The sequence below is a fragment of the Puntigrus tetrazona genome, chromosome 15 (genome assembly GCF_018831695.1).
Source record: "Puntigrus tetrazona isolate hp1 chromosome 15, ASM1883169v1, whole genome shotgun sequence".
Lineage (NCBI taxonomy): Eukaryota > Metazoa > Chordata > Actinopteri > Cypriniformes > Cyprinidae > Puntigrus > Puntigrus tetrazona.
In genome coordinates, this window is record NC_056713.1 from 10,337,633 (window position 1) to 10,358,287 (window position 20,655).

Sequence of the window (20,655 nt, forward strand, 5' to 3'; positions counted from 1 at the left end):
ACTTCCTCAGTGCAAACTCAATTGCATCATTTGTATTGAGGGGTTTTCAAACGCAGCTTTTGTTTGTTGCGAGTCATTGTTGTCCTTTATTTTCCAGCTGCGTGCAGATCCCTTCGGGATTTTTCTGTATTTGGGTCGGTCTTTGGAGAATTTTAGCTGAGGTCAGGACGGCCCCCCTGGGCTCCACATACAAACACCCAGAGCTTGTGTCCCATTTACGTGAACGTGCGTCTAACTTACTGATTTTAGTTGGTCTAAACTAATTCTGTTCATCATATTAAATTGAACCGTTCTCTTCACGTATCCCAGAATGCAGCCTGAACACCCCCAATTCCATTGTTAATAACACTGAAAATCTTATCAGTGTAGACCCAAGCATGGGCACGATTTTTTTAATTTAGCCATGTTATACAAATATTATTTGCTAACTCTAGAAACTCTTATTTCTAGACGATAGTTTCGGGTTCTTCAAAATAGCACAATGTGTGTGTGTGTGTGTATGTGTATACATACATGTACATACGTATACATGTATACGTATGTGTATATATATGTATGTAATAAAATAACGAGTAAAGCTTAGACGATGTTGCCCCGCCCATCCCTGATCTCATTAGAAGTGGGCGGGGCTCAACCAAAACATTCCAGGCCTAGAAAGGCAAAGGCATTGTTAAAATTGTCCATGTGAGATTCAACCTTAATTTTGTGAATGACAATACGTTTTGTAAGCAAAGGAAAATTAAAAACAATTTCCACTGGTGAAGTAAAAACCAAAACATGCATCTGATCATCTTAGCTGTCTTTACCACCTTGCTTATATATATATATATATATATATATATATATATATATATATATATATATATATATATACACACACACACACACACACACACACTAATGGTCATAAAAATACTTTTATTGAAAAATATTCAAATCATACAGAAAAATGTATTTACAGGTTTGAATGACAGAAATAATATTTTTATTACAAAATGATGAATAAAACATTTGTCTATTGGTGTGAAATGCACATCACATGAAGTCAGTGCCGTCACAGTGTTCACGCTGAGCTGTGTATGATCAGGTCAATCAGAGGTGTGTGTAGCTGGAGATGATCTGTTCTAGTGCTGTAAAACTGTCCAGAAAATCCTCCTCAGAGATTCCAAACTTCATATACTGATGAACATAGGCCCTACAGGAAAAAAAAAATCCGTAAAAAAAACACCACCCCAAATTTTGTTGATTATTTGTGTTACCATTTCTTACCTTGATTCAAACATATTCCAAGCTTTCCTGACTATACTGTCCAAGGGTTTTAAAAGGGACTGGTTGTTACTGACCAACGTGGCAGACTTTTCATATCCATTGAAGGCGACAGGAGAGCTCCATGTGCTGAAACTATTTTCTGGTTGAAGCCATGGCACATATAAAGCAGGATCCTTAAAACCGTCTGTTGATTGAAGTCATTTGCATGTTAGTTTTCTAGATTTTTTTTTTTAAATGTTAAAATGCTGTTCCAATTGCAAGAACATGTTTTCTGTTAAAAGCTTGCATGTACTACATGTACTCTAGCATGCTATATCTATTTTTTTATATATGCAATATCAAAATTAACAAAATCCCTTTAATTTAATGAAGACATACTAAAATTAAAAAAACAAATTCAACTTTTAAGGTTAAAAGAATCAAAAAAGTAATTAGCCTTTAGTCTTTTAGAAAAAAAAGTGCAGAATTAAGAAGTTTTACATTTAAAACAATACACTTTTGTAATGTGAACCATTTATTTATGTGAATTTGGTTCTACTGACTACCATAGTGCATAAAAGATATAAAATAAAATACAATAGACATCAATAGGGAACAGCATCTGTTTGGTAACACGCTTTTTTTTTTTTTTCATGTTCAACAGAAGAGAGAAACTCACACAAGTTTGAAAGCTAGCAAATGACAGTTTTCATTTTCGGGTTAACGCATGACGGTATATCAGAGATCAGCTTACCTGTAACTGCAGTAGAGACATCTTTCCCCCGTAGTATTAGAAGATTAGCAAGTGATAAATTGAAATTTTTATGCGTGCCGTTGGTCGAGCTCTCTCCTCTAGATGCGACTGCTGCTGGGGTGCTCACCGTCCAGTCAATTCCTTTAAGAAATGGCGCTTCAGTTCCACAAAACCATTATGTAGACAATCAATCAATGAAGTAATATTTTGCACGTCTCCTATTACCTCTCACTTACACAACGTCCTTCCTAATCACGGCACTCACCTTCCTCCATCCTAGCGCTGGCGATGAGCATCTGACGTAAATGCTTGAGCAGCCCGGGCCAGTTAAACACACTATAGGCCAGAGACGTGCTGGACATCTGAGGAATGTTACACAAGCTGAGCAGTTTGTACTCGGGGTGACACACCAGACGAGTCAGTAATTCCCCTGCAGACAGCAGAAAAACACTGGTAAACAAGCGCCATTTCGACCGATGACTGTCTGAAATCGGAGGCGAGTCATTTGTACCGATGGGGTTTGTGCCGTAACGGCAGGCCGAGTCAGCGGTGTAAGCGGGCTGAAGTACGCTGGACAGCTGGTGGGCGATCACCTTATTAACGTCGCTGATGGAGATGTGCTTGATGTTCATCAGCCGGCTGCAGATTTTGTGCACGGTGTCATTCTCGTGAACCAGAATAGCGTCTGAGAGCTGGTAGAGGTGTGACAGTGTCAGCACAGAGTTGTAGTTCTGCACAATCACCTGGAAAGGCACAACAACAAACAGCGCATAGTGCAAAGATGAATTTTTTTATATATATATATATATATATATATATATATATATATATATATATATATATATATATAAAAGACAGTTTCAAGTATCAAGTGTGTAGGAATGTACTCTTGCTGTTTTAAAAGTTTTGTTCCACTAAAAGGCAAAATATGGTGAAAAAATAACTAATAGATATCGCCTTTCTTCACCTGTTGATAAATTACAGAAGAACCAAGAGGTTTTTGTATTACAAGCGTGTTATATGTATGCATAATTAAATATGCCCTAATTTGCATAAATATCCCAAACAGAAATCTGAACATCGGATAAAGCCAGATTCTTGTTTCATTTTACTGGCATATTAAAGAGGGGAATTTGTGAATCTTTTACAGTGCCCCTACAGAAAGTGACCTTTCATGCCGTGTAACACGGCTCTGAGTGAATGAAAACATCCCGCAAAGGATTGAATGTAAAAGTGCACCGTGTATAAAGTTATTGTCGACTATGAATCACTTCAACGAGTCCCAAGCCAAAAGTCAAAATTAAACACTAGCAGCATATCGCCCACACACTTGTTGGTCTTTTCAAGTTTATCTGAATGAAAATGCAAATGCATCTTATGCCACTCGGGGGCGCTTTTGTAGTGTTAAAAGCTCACAAACACTGCTTTAAGTAAAATCCTAAAGTGGAACAAATAAATAGATATATTACAATAATAAAATAAATTAGTATTTTGGACGTTTTCTTTCCACTAGTCCACTACTAAAGTACTTTAAAAGGTTTACATGTCGTGATTTTTATTATTTCAGTTATATTTTTTCTTCATTGTGATATTATGAGTTGTTGCACCCTGACTTTATGAGCACTAAACATATCTACATGAATTTTAGTTCAGAAATTAAAAATGTGTTAATGACAGAAGTGGTGTATTCAAATATGAATTCTATTTTAAGTCGATTTTGATTAAAGTGAGTGTAAAGTCAATATTAAATGCCTGTTCTGAGTTTGTCACACCCCAGAAAAATGTGTCAACAACCACCCAGCCAAGAAAATGCAAAATAAATATAAAGTATCAAAATCTTTTTAAAAAAATAAGCTGTCCACTCTGCTCTCAAACACTGTCTATCTCTCTCAACTGCCTTCTTCGAACAGCTTGACTTAGATAAGGAGACCAAGCTCAGTTGTTCTGCAAATTATAGCAACCATGAAACCTGATGAAGGCGTAGCTAGAAACTGTAGGCTGTAGTATCTAACGGTAATGACGGTAACTCATGATTGATTGAACGGACGGACCACTGATGCTTATGCGCTCTTGTTTTTATGTGTGTGTTTGACTTGAAGCAGCACTGCACGAAACGATCAGTGTTTGACATCAAAGTACCGCGAGAGCGATACAAAGCATAGCGAGCACCAATTTAGAGCCACCCAATAAATCCTGATCACGAAAATGATGAAAAAAAAGGTGATTAGCGATATAACTCCACCACAGAGGCAAAAAGGCACGTCATATCACCAACTGCTTCTGTATCAGTCATACTTACTAATGCAAAGATCTCCCTACCTCACCAGCTCCATATGGCCATGTTACTTGATTGAGGATGAAGGAATTGGGATACAAGTCCCTCAGGCGCTGAGTGATGTAGGTACCCACACCAGAACCGGTGCCGCCCGCGACACTCATCATGATGAAAATCCCAGCCAGACGATCACAGCGCTCCATCTCCATCCGAACCAGATCCTCCACAGCCTCTCCATGGCGCGGTCCATGAACACAGAACCTTCGGAGAACAACAACAAACTCACACAAGGCAAACAAACGCACATTAAAACTCAAACCAAGAGCGGACCTTCGTACCCATTCGCCCAGTTGTTTCCAGAGCCCTGCTTCTGGGAGAAATGTGCTTCGTCTCCGTATCTCCATCTTCCAGATTTTGAAGCCTTGGCTATTGCTTGAGAGATCACTTTGGGCTCCATATCAACAAGCACCGACCGCGCCACGAGTTCTGTTAGACATAAACACGACGAACCCAGTAACTATCAAGTGTTACAGCGGTATTATCAAATCTGAGTGAGCTGAACCGACCTCCAGAGGATCTCTCGTGAAAGAATCTCTCTTCGCTGCATTGCTTGTACTTCTTCCTGTTCGGTCCGTTGGCATCTTCGCTTATGACACTGAAGAGCTCGTGTCCGATCTGATTCCCGCACTGACCCAATTGTAAGCTTACAACCGACATTGTCTACCGACAAGCATTAAACGATACGACAAAAGTTTGTGAACCCCATCGCACACAGCCCTGTGTAAACGCGCGACCGAACCTGTAGCTATAGCAACGTTAACCGGCACAGAAACACTGGGTATCTGTTTACTGCGTGGAGAGGCGACAGCACAGCACAATGTCAAATAGCATTAAGCCACTACTTTTGAAAACTTTTACACCGTTTAAGCGCGCCGTTGAAGGCTGGCGCTGTTCGGTAAGCGTCGGGAACCGATGCATGATGGGAGCAGCAGTTAAAAACATGTCCTACCACCAGACGGCGCCCAAAACATACTTTTCGCGGGCTCCCTTGTTTTGCCAATATCGCAAAATCATGCCTAATTTATCATTAACAAATAAAGATAGATAACATTGATAAAAATAGATTTGCTTCACGTGCACAAAGCATGATATTCGTTGTGCTTATTTAATCAATGTGTTTTTAAATAAATGGCCTGATTAATTTCAAGTTCTGATACAGCACAACATAAAACATTTATTATCATGTTTTTTTAATTGTTTTTAATTGTTTGTTTTGTATTCTGACACAAGCTGTACCTGTACAAAAAACCCCTAAATAATAACGCAAACAATTAAAACGTAGCCTAAGTAACATAATAATAAAATAACAATTAAAGAATATAAATATTTAAATAATGTAAATAATTTGAAAATTGTATTATTTGTATACACGTGTTGCAATTATATAAATTTGTATTCCGATGCACTTTATTTTTGACAGTTACACGCATGAAAACCGTTTAAAGTCCCGCTCGAGTATTTCCCTCTCTCCTCCGCGCGGGGGTGTCAGTTCGCGTCATGCCGGTCATGGCGTCGGTGCGTTCATGTCCATGAGGCGGGAAGCGCGAGCTCCTCACGCGGCTTGAAGTGACCCCCGACGGCGAAATCAACGATGGCTGGCGTTTTCGACATCGATCTGGACCAGCCGGAGGAAAATGTCTCCGATGATGAGCTGGAGGAGGTAACGGACGGTGGCCGTTTTGAAGCGAACAGCACGCGGGAGTGTACCTCCCCGAGCAGAGCGCAGGCCCGAGGCCCGAGAAACTGCTTTATGTTATGCTAACAGGCTAGCGCGATTACCCCACAGTGTGTTTATATGTACCGAACGACCGGTTTTCTGTCTGTCAGTACGCGTGTCAGCTATATTTGAGCTTCACATGCTGAAATATGTTTTACGTGCAGCAGTCAGTGACACGAGCTGGAGATGATGGGTTGTGTGTGAGCTTACTACTTGGCAGTAGAGTACAGTACAGTACAGTACAGTTGTGGCAGTTTAAAGGGCTGGATGTATGCGTTTCCTTTCACGTCGAAACTTGCAATGCAGAATACCTTAAACGCGCACATTTTTGCATGCACGCTGCTTGAAGATAGTTAGTTATTTAATTCGCTAGCACGCATTTTTTTTTTATTCACGAGGATCGGTCATTTAGGATTTGCAAGACCGTAGATGGTGCATGTCACCTTATGGGATCTCTGGGAATAGTATTGCGAAATCCGATCCCTTACGTTTTCGTGTCCGGACTAGAAGCGCTGCCAACTGTTGCCTCGTAACGTTATCTCCTTGTGCAGCGATCTTCTCTCACCCCGACATAACTCTGTTCGCTGTTGCAGGGAATCGAGCATTTATTGATTATGCATTTCGCACTTCTTTTCTGCAGGCTCAGATCAATGACCTCATGGATCAGTGCAGTGGCTTTGAGTTGTAAGTATGTGTAGTGGTTGCAATATAAATAAATAAATAAATAAATATATATATATATATATATATATATATATATATATATATATATATATATATATATATATATATATATATATATATGTGTGTATATATATATATGTGTATATGTATATATATATATATATATATATATATACACATATACATATATGTATATATATATATATATATATGTATATATATATATATATATATATATATATATATATATATATATATATATATATATATATATATATATATATATGTATGTGTGTGTTATTGTTTTTTTAAATAATTTAAAATACAATAATATAAATATTTATTCCTAGACATATTCTAGCATCAATATTCTAATGGAAATGATAAGAATAATGCACAGTATCACTGATATAATTTATTTATTTATTTTTATAGTAACATGGACGACTGTGAGAAGATTGAGATATCGGAGGACAACGTGAACCAAGGCACTGAGAACATCCGTCCGGAGTGTTTTGAGCTTCTCCGTGTGTTGGGAAAAGGAGGTTATGGAAAGGTATGTGATTAACACATTGTAATATTTTAATTTTATTTATCTAGTGCACCAATTAATATTGATTAATCACATGCAAAATAAAGGTTTTTGTTTACATAGTACGTGTGTTTACGTATATAATACGTATATATTTATGTATTTATGAAGACGCACACAAACAGTTTGTTAAAAAAATATATAATTTTGTATATGTATGTGCACACGTGTTACTTTAAATGACGTTTAAAGTTTTAATATCATTGGGTATAATAATATCATACAATATCTAGAGCTGGGCTGGGATTTATATAACAATATATGTGCATCTTGTCAGTAAAGCCGGTTCTTTGATTAGCGGTATTGAAATGGAGCGCCAGTTAACTCGCAGAACATCCCCGACAAGCTACGCAATATCACGTTCAGTTTCACGGGTGATTCATCGGGTGTAGCTCTATTTGAAAACAGGCGATGGAGATTTACCGCTAATCAAAGAACCGGCTTTACTGGCCGGATATGCATAAAAATATCAATTTTATGTATATATATCTCCCAGCCCTAGCAATATCAGTATATCATAGTAGAGTAGTAGGGTTACTTTAAGCTAGAGCTGTTAAAATTGTTTGTGAATTGAAATAAACCATAAATTAAATATCAAATTCATACATAAAATATTTCTATTGTCACTACATTTTTATAAGTTGAAGCATTGAAGTTACTAACACAAACTGTTTAGATCAGTGTTGGTATTTAGGATTAATACATTTTTACAAAAACTAATAAAAACTATACACATAATACAGAAATGACACTCTGGAACAGTATTCTGTTTGATAAAGTCCGGGCTTGATTTGAACTTTCTTTTTTGTTTTATTTTTTTTGTAGGTTTTCCAGGTTCGGAAAGTATCTGGCGCAGGATCAGGAAAAATATTTGCTATGAAAGTCTTAAAAAAGGTAGATCAAATTCCTTAATTTTGAATGCATCAATTTTCATTCGTGGCAGTGTCTCAATGTCACCCTATTCTGCTGCTTGTAGGCTATGATTGTACGCAACGCCAAGGACACAGCGCATACTAAAGCAGAGAGGAACATCTTAGAGGAAGTCAAGCATCCTTTCATCGTTGATCTAATCTATGCCTTTCAGACGGGCGGCAAGCTTTACCTCATCCTTGAATACCTAAGTGGTTTGTGAATCAAGAACAACCTTTGTCTCAGAGATGGATAACCACTCATTCTTTCTGCTGTCCTCCTGTTGCTGCGGAGTTGCTAAGGAATATATTCTGCCCTCAGAGGCATTCCTTCTGTCATTTGCTTTTTTTATGCATAGAGTAAATTTATTTAAAAAAATTTGACATGTAATGCTTACAAAAACAAATTATGCGATGCGTTTAAAAAAAGCATTTAGTATTAAAACGCGTTTTTCCATTTGCTTACTGAAGTGGAAAATTTTCAGTGTGTGATTTAAGCTTCGCTATCAGTCCATCTCTGTGTTTTCTCTTGAAGCTCTTGGTTGAAGAGGAAAAAATGTTTTTTTTTTTCTTTTGCAGGTGGGGAGCTTTTCATGCAGCTTGAGCGGGAAGGGATTTTCATGGAGGACACAGCCTGGTAAGTAAAGGCAATTCAACCAGTTATGTGGCTTTTAAAGCGTAGACTTGCTATGTTAAAACTGAACTCTTTAAACTTAGCTCTTTAAACACAGTGTTTCATTGAAGTGTCAACTTTTTAAATAATTTTCAAGGACACACGAACACCGACACATGCATACAATAGGCCTTACATTCAACATGAGATGAGCGAAGATAATCAGAATGATGCTCGGGGCTTTTTACACGCAGCTTTTACTTGGCCGAAATTTCTATGGCTCTCGGACACCTGCATCAGAAAGGCATCATCTACAGAGATCTCAAACCTGAGAACATCATGCTCAATAACCAAGGTTTGGCTGTTGCTTTTTGTAGTTTACGAAGCACTAAAAGTTACGTTTAGAGTGAGAAAGCTTTCATTCTAAAAAAAATAGTTTTGTCTCCTCGCAGGACATGTGAAGCTGACTGATTTCGGGCTGTGTAAGGAGTCGATTCATGACGGCACGGTGACGCATACTTTCTGTGGCACTATTGAATACATGTGAGGCGTTTAAAGAAACCTTTACATCCTTGTGATGTCCGAGTAGCTAATTTCCTGTTTTGCAAATGTCTCTTTTCGTGGCCTGACATGCCCATGTGACATGCATTTAGATGGATTCTACAGTAGTGTGAGACGTTTCTTTATTTCAGGGCTCCAGAGATCCTCATGAGAAGCGGACACAATCGGGCCGTTGACTGGTGGAGTCTGGGGGCTTTGATGTATGACATGTTAACTGGAGCCGTGAGTATAAATGTCTTGGCAATTTGTGATGGTGCTGTGCACAATAGCCTGCAGTACTTCAGTTTGGGTTTTGCATTTACATTCTGAAATGTATGGATTTGTTTCTGAATTGATTTCAGCAATCAATAAATGAACTTGACTAACTTTTTTTTATTATTTTTTTAATTGTATTATTATTATTTTTTTTATGGGTCAAATTGAATTTATTAATTATATTTAAAATGAACTTATCTGTTATTTACATACACTCTCTAGAGGGAAACAAAGAGTATGAAAAGTTTTATTTCTTTACATTTTATTTCTTTATTTTTTCAACAATAATGTGCTTCTGTAGTAATAAGGAAACAATTTCAATTTTGTTGTATTCATATTCCCTTAATGTAACACATTTTAAATCGATTTTTAAAGGCTGATGCATTAATTGTAATTTTATTAAAATAATAAAATTATTTTAATAAAATTACAATTAATGCATCAGCCTTTAAAAATCCAATTATATATATATATATATATATATATCTCATTTATTTATATATTTTTTCAACGTAATTTGTTTTCCGTTCTAGCCCCCCTTTACAGGAGAGAACCGTAAAAAAACCATTGACAAAATTCTTAAATGCAAACTGAACCTCCCACCCTACCTCACACAAGAAGCCAGGGACCTTCTCAAAAGGGTAGGTTTACAACAGCTTATTGTGTGTTTATGTAATTGGTTTTTGCAGCTTTTTAATTAGTCTTTTTCTGTCATATTGTAATAAATTTTACTGTGTTTAGCTACTGAAAAGAAGTGCCTCATCTCGGCTTGGGGCTGGACCTGGAGATGCAACAGAAGTACAGGTCTGTTTTAATCAACATCATAACCCTGTAAAGCCTAACATGAATAAGTAGTCCAAAATATTTGGATATTAAAATGTTAAATTATTTTCTTTCCTGTGTTATTTTTGATGCTGTAGGCTTTTATGGACTATATAACATGAGATAAATGAAAACAACGATAACAACAAAAAACTGTTGTATTCAGAGACCCAAATTAGGCAGAATGTAGTTTAGTTTAATTATTTCGTGTTTAAAAATCCTTTTTTTATTTGTGTAATTCAGTGAAATCTTTGTAACGGCTTGGCTGACTACTTGCCTAAAATGTAGTTTTTAGTTTTTATTGCTGAGACCAAGAACATATAATGCAATGCAATACAATGACTGAGATCTGGAGATCAACAAAAATGTTTCTCAGTTTGCGTTTTAACATGATTTTGGAAAAAAAAATGTGGATAATTATAAAGAAGCTAAGTTGCTTCCATCTGGTATTGCTGATAATATGCAAGCTGTTATTAAATTCAGTGATGATTTCAATGCATAAAGGTCTTCTCAAAAAACTCTCCTTTCATGGTCACGGCATGCATGTATTTTACTTGTTAAAGCATAAACTGTCAATCAGATTAAAGAAGGCATGTAGTAGGTTGTCAACAGGTTTTTCAGCATCTTTTGATCATCTTGATAATTTCAAGGCCTTAGAAACCTGTGTATCAGATACGACCGACTTTTGGTGGTTTTAATTTGTAATCCGACGTCTATTTATTAGCTTGAATTTGTCTTCTAGACTCATCCCTTCTTCCGACATGTTAATTGGGATGACCTTCTCGCGCGTAAAGTAGAACCACCGTTCAAGCCTTTCTTGGTAACTATACTTTTTGTGGTTCTTTCGGTCGTCTTTTGGGTTAATTGAGTATATATGCATCACTTGACCCAATGTCTAATTTCGACAGCAATCTGCTGACGATGTGAGCCAGTTCGATTCAAAGTTCACCAGCCAGACTCCCGTTGACAGTCCTGATGACTCCACACTAAGCGAAAGTGCAAATCAGGTCTTTTTGGTAAGGCAGCCAAGTCATGATGTCACCGTCGTGCTTCTGTGTAGAGAAATTCTTGGGGCTTTACTTACCTTTTCTTCTAACTCTCACAGGGTTTTACCTATGTAGCTCCATCTGTGTTGGAAAATATAAAGGAAAAGTTCTCATTTGAGCCAAAAATTCGTTCACCTCGCCGGTTTTTGGGAAGCCCTCGCACGCCTGTCAGGTAATCCCCATTCTTGGACTTGTAAATGTCACACGTTTTCGTAAATCAAATAAAAACCTTTTTCTATCCCGTCTTTCAGCCCCATTAAGTTCTCAGGAGATTGTTGGCCACGAGGTCCCACTTTACCCGGATCCTCTACCCTCCAGTCCCCCACAGAGCTCGCTATGGATGTGTCCACCATGGATCAGATGGAGGTCCAGGCTAGTTCGGAGGCCACCGCCCCTCTTCCCATCAGGCAACCCGCTGGCTCCAACGTGGGCCAGTTTAAGCAGCAGGCCTACCCCGTGATCTCCAAAAGGCCAGAGCATCTACGTATGAACCTATGACCATTAGTCCAACTTAGAGTTTTCCTTTGCTTTCTCTATTTCTTTTATATGGACACCTGGGGCGAAGAAAGGTCCCCACAGTCACTACCATCTGCTATATACTGTCCTTCACATCTGATGAGCATGTGTCTTTCACCGAGTTCGAGAAACTGCTACGGTTCCTCACATCCCAAAACCTCAGAGTGCATTCTTAGATGATTCCTGTCATTTACATATCAAATGGATTATCAGGATCGGGCCTTTTTTTGGATTATCAACTTTTTTACATGATTTTACCATAAAAGGAACATCAAACAAACAAAAAGAGAAAAAAAAAAAGACACTATTTGCAAATGTGCAGATGAGTTGATGATCCCTGCAAGAAGATCAAGTGATGTTGAGGAATTGCTTCCAGTGGGATGCTTTTGAGTTTTTACAGTATTTCCAAGGAAAGCTGAATCGCTTTCCAGCTGTTAAACAATTGTACAAATCATCGTGGATGGCAGAATGAGATGCGTTTGTGGGAGGTTCGCTCAGCGGAGGTTCGCAACCTGACTTAAGTCTTATACATTTTTAAATGAGTGTATCCCACAGTGCTGTATAGATGATGGATAAATACACGAGCCTCAATAAAAACAAATATGTTGACTTTTGAAACTTTATTCTGTGCTGGGTTGTCAAATTAAGTTGGAGCGCTTGAGTTTTTTATAAAAAGACGCGCATTCATGCGAAACGCTACCATTTAAACGGTTTTAAATGTTTTATAAAAGACATCGTTTGGGCTAATCAAGGCTGAATTTAATTGTTCAAAAATACAGCCACTGGAAAAACTATAAGATATGTACATTTTAAAATACAATTCATCCCTGTGATTAATTTTGTATCAAAATGCTTATGACTTTTTAGTCAAATTGGAAATTAACTGAAAGTAAAATTCAGGAAAAACTGACACTTCACAATAGTGTTAAATTTAGTGCCGCTGGTTAATGCATTAGATACTTTAATAGATACTTTCAATTTTGGATCCTAAAGTTGACAAAATAAATTGACATCAACTAGTTAAATTAACAACTGTGAACAAACAGCTTATAGTATTTAATAAGAAAAATTTTGTGGCTAATGCTTTGACTAACATGAACGTTTATGTAAAGTATGACAAAAGGTTCTAAAAAATGTTTTGTAGATCAGTGTTAACTTTTTTTAATTTTTTTTTAATTATTTTTTAAATCATTTGTCCTCAACAGTATTTAAAGCCCTCGTTTTTTTTTTTTTTTTTCTCCCCATGTTCAAAATTTTTTTTTACTAACAATTTACAATAGATAAAATGCTTGGGTGCTTGGCTAGAAAAAAAAAAATTTAATATAAAGTGTCCATGGAGTTAAATAGTTTGTGACTTTTCAAGGTCTTCAAGTCCCACTGGTAAAGATTTACCATAAGATTATTAATTTAATAAAATTATTAATTCACAATAAGATGTATTAACATGAACCAACAACGAACACTACATTACAGTATTAATCTTTGTTAATGTAAGTTCATAAAAGTACAATCGTGTAGTTCCTGTTAGCTAACAGTGCATTAATGTTATCGTCCACAGCTTGTGATTTTTAACAAATGTTTGGCTTATTTTAATGCTTGTTTTGTCTTATTCAAATTAGTTCGAGACCCTTTGGTTGAGAAGCATTGGAGTAGATATCCCTGATGCTCTCTGCAACACACTTTGTGTAAAACTAGGTTCAAATACAGATGAATAATGTCTGATCTTAACGATTTTCAGCTGGTATTAATAATTTGGATATAAACGAACGCTCATGCAGATGCAGATACGTATAAACATTTTTTCCCAAAGGATGCAGCTCTTGTGCAACATGTCTATGAAGTGTCTATGAACCGAAATGCTGGTTTCTGATGCAATGTAATGCTAAAGCACATTTTTTTTTCGTCCAGTCACCAGAGAGGGCACGCTTCATAATCGTCTTTTATCTGCTGCTGACATTTGGGTCTCACAGCGCTGTGTTTTTTAAGGATGTGTTACATCTCTTCTGTGCTCTTGCTAACACAAGCAGCTTGCGTCTGCCAATCAGAGTTATCTGCACTGAAGGTCACTGTCCAGCTGGACTGAGTCCAGATTGCATTGACCGGCTGGATCAATGAGTTCTGAAAGAAAAGTGGCCCAGCTTACCTGAATTCACCCTGGCCGCGTCGTCTGGCCATGCCAAGTCTAGTAATATTTATGCTTTTTCAGCGACAGCTGCGTTGTTGCTTTGAATGCTTTCTTCAAGAATCACGTAGATGGCTCGGTTGCATACGAATGTGTATTTAAATCTTGAACGCTGTTTGCACATCTATTAGAGGAAGTACAATCTGGGGAGAGCATTAATGGTATTTGCATGTGACAATATGGTCTTCTCGTTTGTGTTTTCCAGGGGATTCCCTAAAATTTACAGCGTAACGGAAATAACTGTCTGTCTCTGAGGAAACAGATGTTGAACATCAGTTGTAGCAGGACTAACAGTTTTAACAGCGCTGGATGATTCATCCATGTTAGGAACAGGCAGCTGCCTGGGGCTGCTTCTGCTTTCAAACTTGGGATGCGGTACGGCAGCGTGAGCTCTAACAGCCTGATGTAGTTTTTTTTTTTATTTCACAATTTAATTGCTTTTTATTTGGCTATGTATTTGTTTTATAATTAGTGTAGTTTTCCTATTACGCTTCGTTGAGTGCACTCTTGAAAATAAAGGTTAAAATAAATAGTTCTAAGAAGAACCATAAACATCCACGGAACCTTTCAAATGCAGAAATTGTACATTATAGTCGGAAAAGGATTTTTTTTTTGGGAACCAAAAATGGTTCTTCCATGACATCACAGCAATAACAACCTATTAGAAACTTAGTTTTTGTGTGTGTATATTCTTTTTATTTTTTTTTAAATGTTATCATTTATAGTACACTCAAGTGTACTCCAAGCTGCATTTTTACAAAATACAGTAAAAAATATCTATAAATGCTAACATTTTACAATAACAACATTTACAATATACAATATATATTGTATATGTTTATGTATACGTGTATGTATATATATATGTATGTGTGTGTGTATATGTGTATATATATATATATATATATATATATATATATATATATATATATATATATATATATATATAATTATATACATTATTAATTATATGTAAATTATATATATATATTTATTTATTTATTTTTTTTCCAGAATCATTAATGCTGTCTTTAGTGTCACATGATCCTTGATCCAATCATTTTAATGTACTGCTGTTCTGTTCAGTAGTTATTGGTGCTCAGTTATTAATAATGGTTATCATCATCATTGTTGAAAGTAGACTTTGCTGCTTAATATTGTTGTTGAAACCATGATACATAAAAAGTATTTAACTTTAATAACGTAAATACAATTTAACTTTAATTGTGTAGAAAGACACACAGAGGAAGTGAACGTTGCCCGCAGGGATCAGAGTGACCTCCAGAGGGCGACAGAACACTGAATATCTCTGAGGCGGAGAGGACGAGGAAGAAGCTGTCAAAACACTGCGAGGCCGTTTGAGTCGGCTTTTAAACATGAATCGGTTGTGGTCTAAATTTGCTCTTCACACTCATTACATATGCCGTTAAGGTAAGTTTGTTTCTATTCGATAATATTTTACTCCTTTTTTAAATTTTTTTTAACAGCTATATGTTTTGATACACATAAAAACAGCAACGTCATTAAATATATATATATATATATATAGACGAAGTCACGATGCCTAGATTATTCAAACTTGTCTTTGCTGTTAAGCTTGATCTATTGTGTTTTAATAATATGCATATTATTACAGTGTTCAAGTGAAAATTATATCAAATCCACATTTGCACACTGATCGTTAGACAGATCTTATAAATATTGTCATGGTAACCGTAGTCCCCTCTAAAGTAGTAACCTTGTTAGGATAATTCAGCTTTATATTCTATTTGATTTTTGATATTTTGATATTTCTTACGGTCCAATTGCTTATTTTGATATCAGTTGTGGATACTGTCAAGTTACCAGAGTTTTAATATATACAGTATGGACAGTATCTATTGGTTTCTCACGAACCGAGCAGTTCATCCAAAAATGAACAATCAGTTATCTTAACTAATTAATATCTCCGTTATAGATACGGTCATCCCTCGTGTTCTACCAAAACCAAATGACTTGCTTTCTAATGTGAAAAATGGGCGCAGATATTTAAGAAATGTCTCTACAGTGGACGTCAATGGGAACCTCAATTATTTTATTGATCTGTCTCTTCATTTTCCTTCACAGGAGGAATCTCAGTAAATCTCGGCAATGTCTCATCCAGAGCATCTCAATGCGAACCCCTGGGGCTTGTCTGAGGTTCTGGTCCAGAGGAAGCTGCTTGGTTTTGGGGTGCTGCTGGCCTGGATGGTCTTGTTCCACCTGCTGGTTAACGTTTGGCTCCTCTGTGTCTTCACAAGCCTCTTAGTGGTTTTAGGTGGTTGGCTCGGTTCCCAGGCTGTCCTGGACTCGGACAGCGTCGTTCACCTAGAGCGCTTTGTTAGGCTGGAAGAGATCTTGCGTAGCGCTGAGAGCGAGCAACAACTGGAAGATGAGATCCAGAAGACAGTCGGCAAAATCATACGTGACTTTGTCACTTCGTGGTACAGCACCATTTCCAAAGAAAAAGAGTTTGAGGATGAGGTGCACAATGCTATGATCGCCATGGCACTGGAGCTGAAGGGTCGAGCGGCAAACGTGGACAGGAAAGCTTTATCTCAGAGGGTTTTAGACCTGTCTGGATGCCACCTTCAGTGTTTTCTGAGTGCCAAGGAAGCCATTAAACATCAAGAGGTGGGCAAAGATGAAGATCTCTGGGAGGCGTACAGCAAAATCTGCCCTCCTCATCCCGCTCTTCAGAGCTCTGCTGTCGAAGTGAATTACGTGCGGGCCTTTGTAGATCTGCTTCTCCATGTTCTTGTACCTCCTCCACATTTAGAAACCCGAACAGGTCGATTTGTGGTGGGCGAACTTATAACGTGCAACGTTCTGCTGCCTTTAATCGCAAAACTGTCCGATCCAGACTGGCTAAACTTGTTGATTGTCAGCATCTTTAGTCAATCCAGTGAACCAGCCTCAGAACCAGACCCAGTAGAAGTTCAGGCTCCACCACAAGTTGGATCTCCTCAAGAAAACATGCCTCCAGAGCTGGAAATTCCTTGCGTTCTGACCCTAAAAGTCACCCCAGAGACCCCTTCAGCAATGGAGGCCCCAACACCAGAACTCGCAGCTTATGATGTCATTGACTCTGCTGATCTTTATTCTCCACACAACCTGGAAGACGACGAAACACGGTCGACCAAACCGTTCCCGCTGGGTTTTAGCCCCAGGGATTATCTGAGACTCGGCAAGCCCAATCCATTCTATCAAGAAACCGACTCCGATTTGGAATCTCCTCTAACGGATTTCAAGCGGGGCTCTCTAGAATCGCTGGTTCTGATTGGTTCAGAGGAGACGCTTTCTGAAAGACTAGCCGAATGCATCACTCCAGTTGATGCTGTGTTAGACCTCGACGATGAAGTTCCAACTTACACCAGTACGACAGAGAAGGAGCTATCGGTACATTCCACCGAGGAAGAGCCATCGAGCTTTTGCACCCTCCAGCCGTTGGAGAAGAGTAACTCGAGCGCAGACCAGCCAGGTCTGCTGAACCCCGGTGAGCTGGCTTTGACTGCGCCCGCCCTGGCTTCTTCACCCGCTGGGATGGCATCCCTGGTACCTTTCAACTTTGAGCCCCTCAGCAGCCCAGAGGGTCCGGTCATTATCCAGAACCTCCGCATCACTGGCACCATCACCGCCAAGGAGCACAGAGGCACTGGCTCACATCCCTACACTCTCTACACTGTAAAGGTGAATTGGTTCTCACTTTTCTCTGTTAGATCATGGTAGTCAAACTATCAGGTTAGTTAAATCATGGTTAAAGTTTACTGAATTTTCTCCTAATTTCTCCTAATTTCATATATAGATTCCTATTGCCATCATCTAACATGGCAAATTTTACTATTAAATATAGTTAAATATATATTTTTTAATTAATATATTGCCTACTTATATATTCATATTATTTATGTTACTATATTCAGAGTATATTCTAATAATGATAATTTAATAATGATAAACTTGTTGATTTTAGTTTGTAGGATTTATTATATTTGTTTATTTTCACAACACTGTATAATATTGTACACTTATGTTGGCTATAACCTAAACATTTATTTATATATATATATATATATATATATATATATATATATATATATATATATATATATATATATATATATATAAAATAGTATAGTTTATTATATTAATAAATATATTAATAATTAATTTGTTTACTGTTGTTATTATTGCTTTACGTAATATTTAAAAATGTTTTACAACTTGATTTTAGTTTTTTTAGTATTTTTTGTTTGTTTTTTTTAAACAAATTTGTACAGAATTTTACTTTTCAGATTTTTCAGTTCAACATACGTAATTTTTAGTATCAGCCCAGCTCTGTAGTTCATAGGATATTCTATAAAGCTTTAGTTTGTAATAGTAACCCAAAGCACAAAGCGCTGCAAAAAGTCATTTCAATAGGATTGATTAATAAAGATTTGCTTGTCTTGCAGTATGAGACAGCCATGGACTCTGAGAATCCTGAATCTTTGCAGCCCATGGCCTACCACACCGTCAACCGACGCTACAGCGAATTCCTCAACCTCCAGACGCGCTTGGAGGAGAAACCAGAATTACGCAAGATTCTTAAAAGTGAGCAGAGCATATTAGTCCTGTCAGTTGCAAAGCTTTCCAAAACACTGTTTTATTGGTTGTCTTGTTCTGTTAACTGTAGATGTGAAAGGACCAAAGAAAATATTTCCTGAGCTTCCATTTGGAAACATGGACAGTGACAAAGTCGAGGCCAGGAAAGGCCTTTTGGAAACATTCCTTAGGGTACGTTCTTTGAAAATATAAATTACATAAATCGGACTATATTTAATGTCGGTACTCCATTCCACGCGGCTTCTTTTAAATGTTTATTCAAGCTTTCTTTCATTACAGCAACTTTGCGCTATTCCTGAAACGGCCAACAGTGAGGAAATGCAAGAATTTCTTGCTTTAAACACTGATGCGAGAATCGCCTTTGTGAAGAAACCCTTCATAGTTTCACGCATAGACAAGGTACTTTTCAGAATGCGCGCAGTACGTTTTATCTGAAACGCTTTACGTACAATTTTTTTTTATGACTTGGCAGATTGTGGTGAATGCTATAGTGGACACCCTGAAGACGGCCTTCCCTCGCTCAGAACCACAGAGTCCCACTGAGGACATTGACGCAGAGCCTGATGGGAGACTGTCCACTGACAAGAAATCCAAGTATAGGAGGAAGCTGCTTGTATTTCAGAACGCTTATAGCCGTAAATCATCTCTAATACACGTTTCATTTCTAGGTCTCGAATGAGGTTCTCTAGTAAGATTGCTCCTGCTCTCAACGTGTCTGACATGAAACCCAACGTGCTGTACAGCTGTGATGAAAGCAGCTCTGTGAGTTGCAGTTATTAGTAATTGAGCCTTTTTCAGCGCACCGTAAAAACAGGGAATATGCATTGATTTGTTGTTGTTACAGGTTTTCAACGGCTTCTCGTTGAATGAGCTGGAGAGCTTCATCTTAGACAAGGAGCGTTTTGAGGCTAAAGCGGGTGATGCTGATGCAGAGAGAAGTGGAGGACCTAAATGGGATGTGAAAACATGCCCATGTGCCCAGAATGCACCCGCCTTCGGTGACTCTGGTAACGACTCTTGTATAAGAGAAATAACAATAACTATTAGCTTATATTAGTTCTTGAGTTCAACTCGGTGATGTAACTGTCAGCTCACTCAAGGTTTCTCAAACAAGGATTTGCGAGGTGTTACAGTAAACAAACATATTGTACTTCAGTTTTGACGGCACAGTTCGGTATGGTTTCTTTATTGTAGGGGGAAAAAATAAAGGAGCTGTGGCCATTAATGCCTTGCCTCACATATTATTTTGTTTGTGACACAGATTGAGCGATTACATGAGGCGTGAGATGATCATTCGTGTTTATTTACATTAAAACTAATAGTAAGGATGGGACGATCAAGCTAACTAATACTCTGTGATGCCGTTTAAACGGAGGCTTGTGTTTAAAGCACTGTGTCGCAATAAAGAGTGTCAAAACAGCACTTATTGTTTGAATTTCCTAAAAAAAAAAAAATGACATGATCTGAAATCATGTACATTATATAAATACAATGCTGTAGTTCGGTGCGCATGTGTACCAAACCAAAAAACCTGCTCAAAAATGTTCAGTACATAAATGTTTACTGTTTTACACTCCTAAAATAAAGTATGAAACATCTTTCTGGGGAAACTAAAAATTACAAAAAAACTCCAAAACGTGAGTTGTTTTACTTGTGAAGTCTTTCCCACACAAGCCTCTTTTTAAACCCCCTTTTCACCATAAAGAACCTTTTTTTTTTTTTTCAATGGAATGTTAAAGGACTTTAGAGCTTCTTCATGGAAGCCTAGATTCTAGTGACAGTGTTGGATGAAACAGTGT

The 20,655-nt window shown here is 37.5% G+C and overlaps 3 protein-coding genes across 5 annotated transcripts in view; 2 read left to right on the forward strand and 1 right to left on the reverse strand.

The window, feature by feature from the left end:
- Positions 1–901: 901 nt before the first annotated feature.
- tubd1 (tubulin, delta 1) lies at positions 902–5,258 on the reverse strand. The gene is made up of 8 exons (XM_043258197.1): positions 4,844–5,258; positions 4,616–4,763; positions 4,322–4,538; positions 2,514–2,745; positions 2,268–2,432; positions 2,003–2,143; positions 1,270–1,453; positions 902–1,195 (listed from the first exon to the last, which is right to left on the reverse strand). Exons 1-8 carry the CDS (start codon positions 4,992–4,994, stop codon positions 1,093–1,095), a joined length of 1,341 nt encoding a protein of 446 aa, XP_043114132.1. The 5' UTR covers positions 4,995–5,258; the 3' UTR covers positions 902–1,092.
- Positions 5,259–5,803: 545 nt separating this feature from the next.
- Positions 5,804–12,674, forward strand: rps6kb1b (ribosomal protein S6 kinase b, polypeptide 1b). Its single transcript, XM_043259641.1, has 15 exons — positions 5,804–5,997; positions 6,695–6,738; positions 7,174–7,294; positions 8,156–8,224; positions 8,307–8,454; positions 8,818–8,875; positions 9,106–9,206; positions 9,304–9,394; positions 9,544–9,634; positions 10,201–10,308; positions 10,409–10,471; positions 11,232–11,309; positions 11,398–11,505; positions 11,595–11,707; positions 11,787–12,674. The coding sequence occupies exons 1-15, from the start codon at positions 5,929–5,931 to the stop codon at positions 12,031–12,033; spliced, it is 1,509 nt and encodes a 502-aa protein (XP_043115576.1). The 5' UTR covers positions 5,804–5,928; the 3' UTR covers positions 12,034–12,674.
- Positions 12,675–15,528: 2,854 nt separating this feature from the next.
- Positions 15,529–20,655, forward strand: part of snx19b (sorting nexin 19b) — a 37,440-nt gene continuing 32,313 nt past the window's right edge. For all 3 annotated transcript variants that reach the window (XR_006252665.1, XM_043258984.1, XM_043258983.1), the window contains exons 1-8: positions 15,529–15,664; positions 16,340–17,941; positions 18,706–18,844; positions 18,927–19,027; positions 19,136–19,255; positions 19,329–19,450; positions 19,525–19,618; positions 19,701–19,863. Coding sequence is in view for 2 of the 3 variants with exons in the window: in XM_043258984.1 (XP_043114919.1) it covers positions 16,364–17,941; positions 18,706–18,844; positions 18,927–19,027; positions 19,136–19,255; positions 19,329–19,450; positions 19,525–19,618; positions 19,701–19,863 (2,317 nt within the window). In the remaining variant the exon portion in view is untranslated. The remainder of the gene's footprint in view (positions 15,665–16,339; positions 17,942–18,705; positions 18,845–18,926; positions 19,028–19,135; positions 19,256–19,328; positions 19,451–19,524; positions 19,619–19,700; positions 19,864–20,655) is intronic.

Excerpts from the sequence above, each read along its gene's own strand:
- tubd1 (XM_043258197.1), bottom strand. The coding sequence starts at position 4,994 with ATGTCGGTTGTAAGCTTACAATTGGGTCAGTGCGGGAATCAGATCGGA. Across the intron at positions 4,539-4,615 it reads GGAAACAACTGGGCGAATGG|GTTCTGTGTTCATGGACCGC; the intron begins GTACGAAGGTCC and ends TGTTCTCCGAAG. Across the intron at positions 2,746-4,321 it reads GGCCATATGGAGCTGGTGAG|GTGATTGTGCAGAACTACAA; the intron begins GTAGGGAGATCT and ends GTGCCTTTCCAG.
- rps6kb1b (XM_043259641.1), top strand. The coding sequence starts at position 5,929 with ATGGCTGGCGTTTTCGACATCGATCTGGACCAGCCGGAGGAAAATGTC. Across the intron at positions 6,739-7,173 it reads CAGTGCAGTGGCTTTGAGTT|TAACATGGACGACTGTGAGA; the intron begins GTAAGTATGTGT and ends TTATTTTTATAG. Across the intron at positions 10,472-11,231 it reads GAGATGCAACAGAAGTACAG|ACTCATCCCTTCTTCCGACA; the intron begins GTCTGTTTTAAT and ends TTTGTCTTCTAG.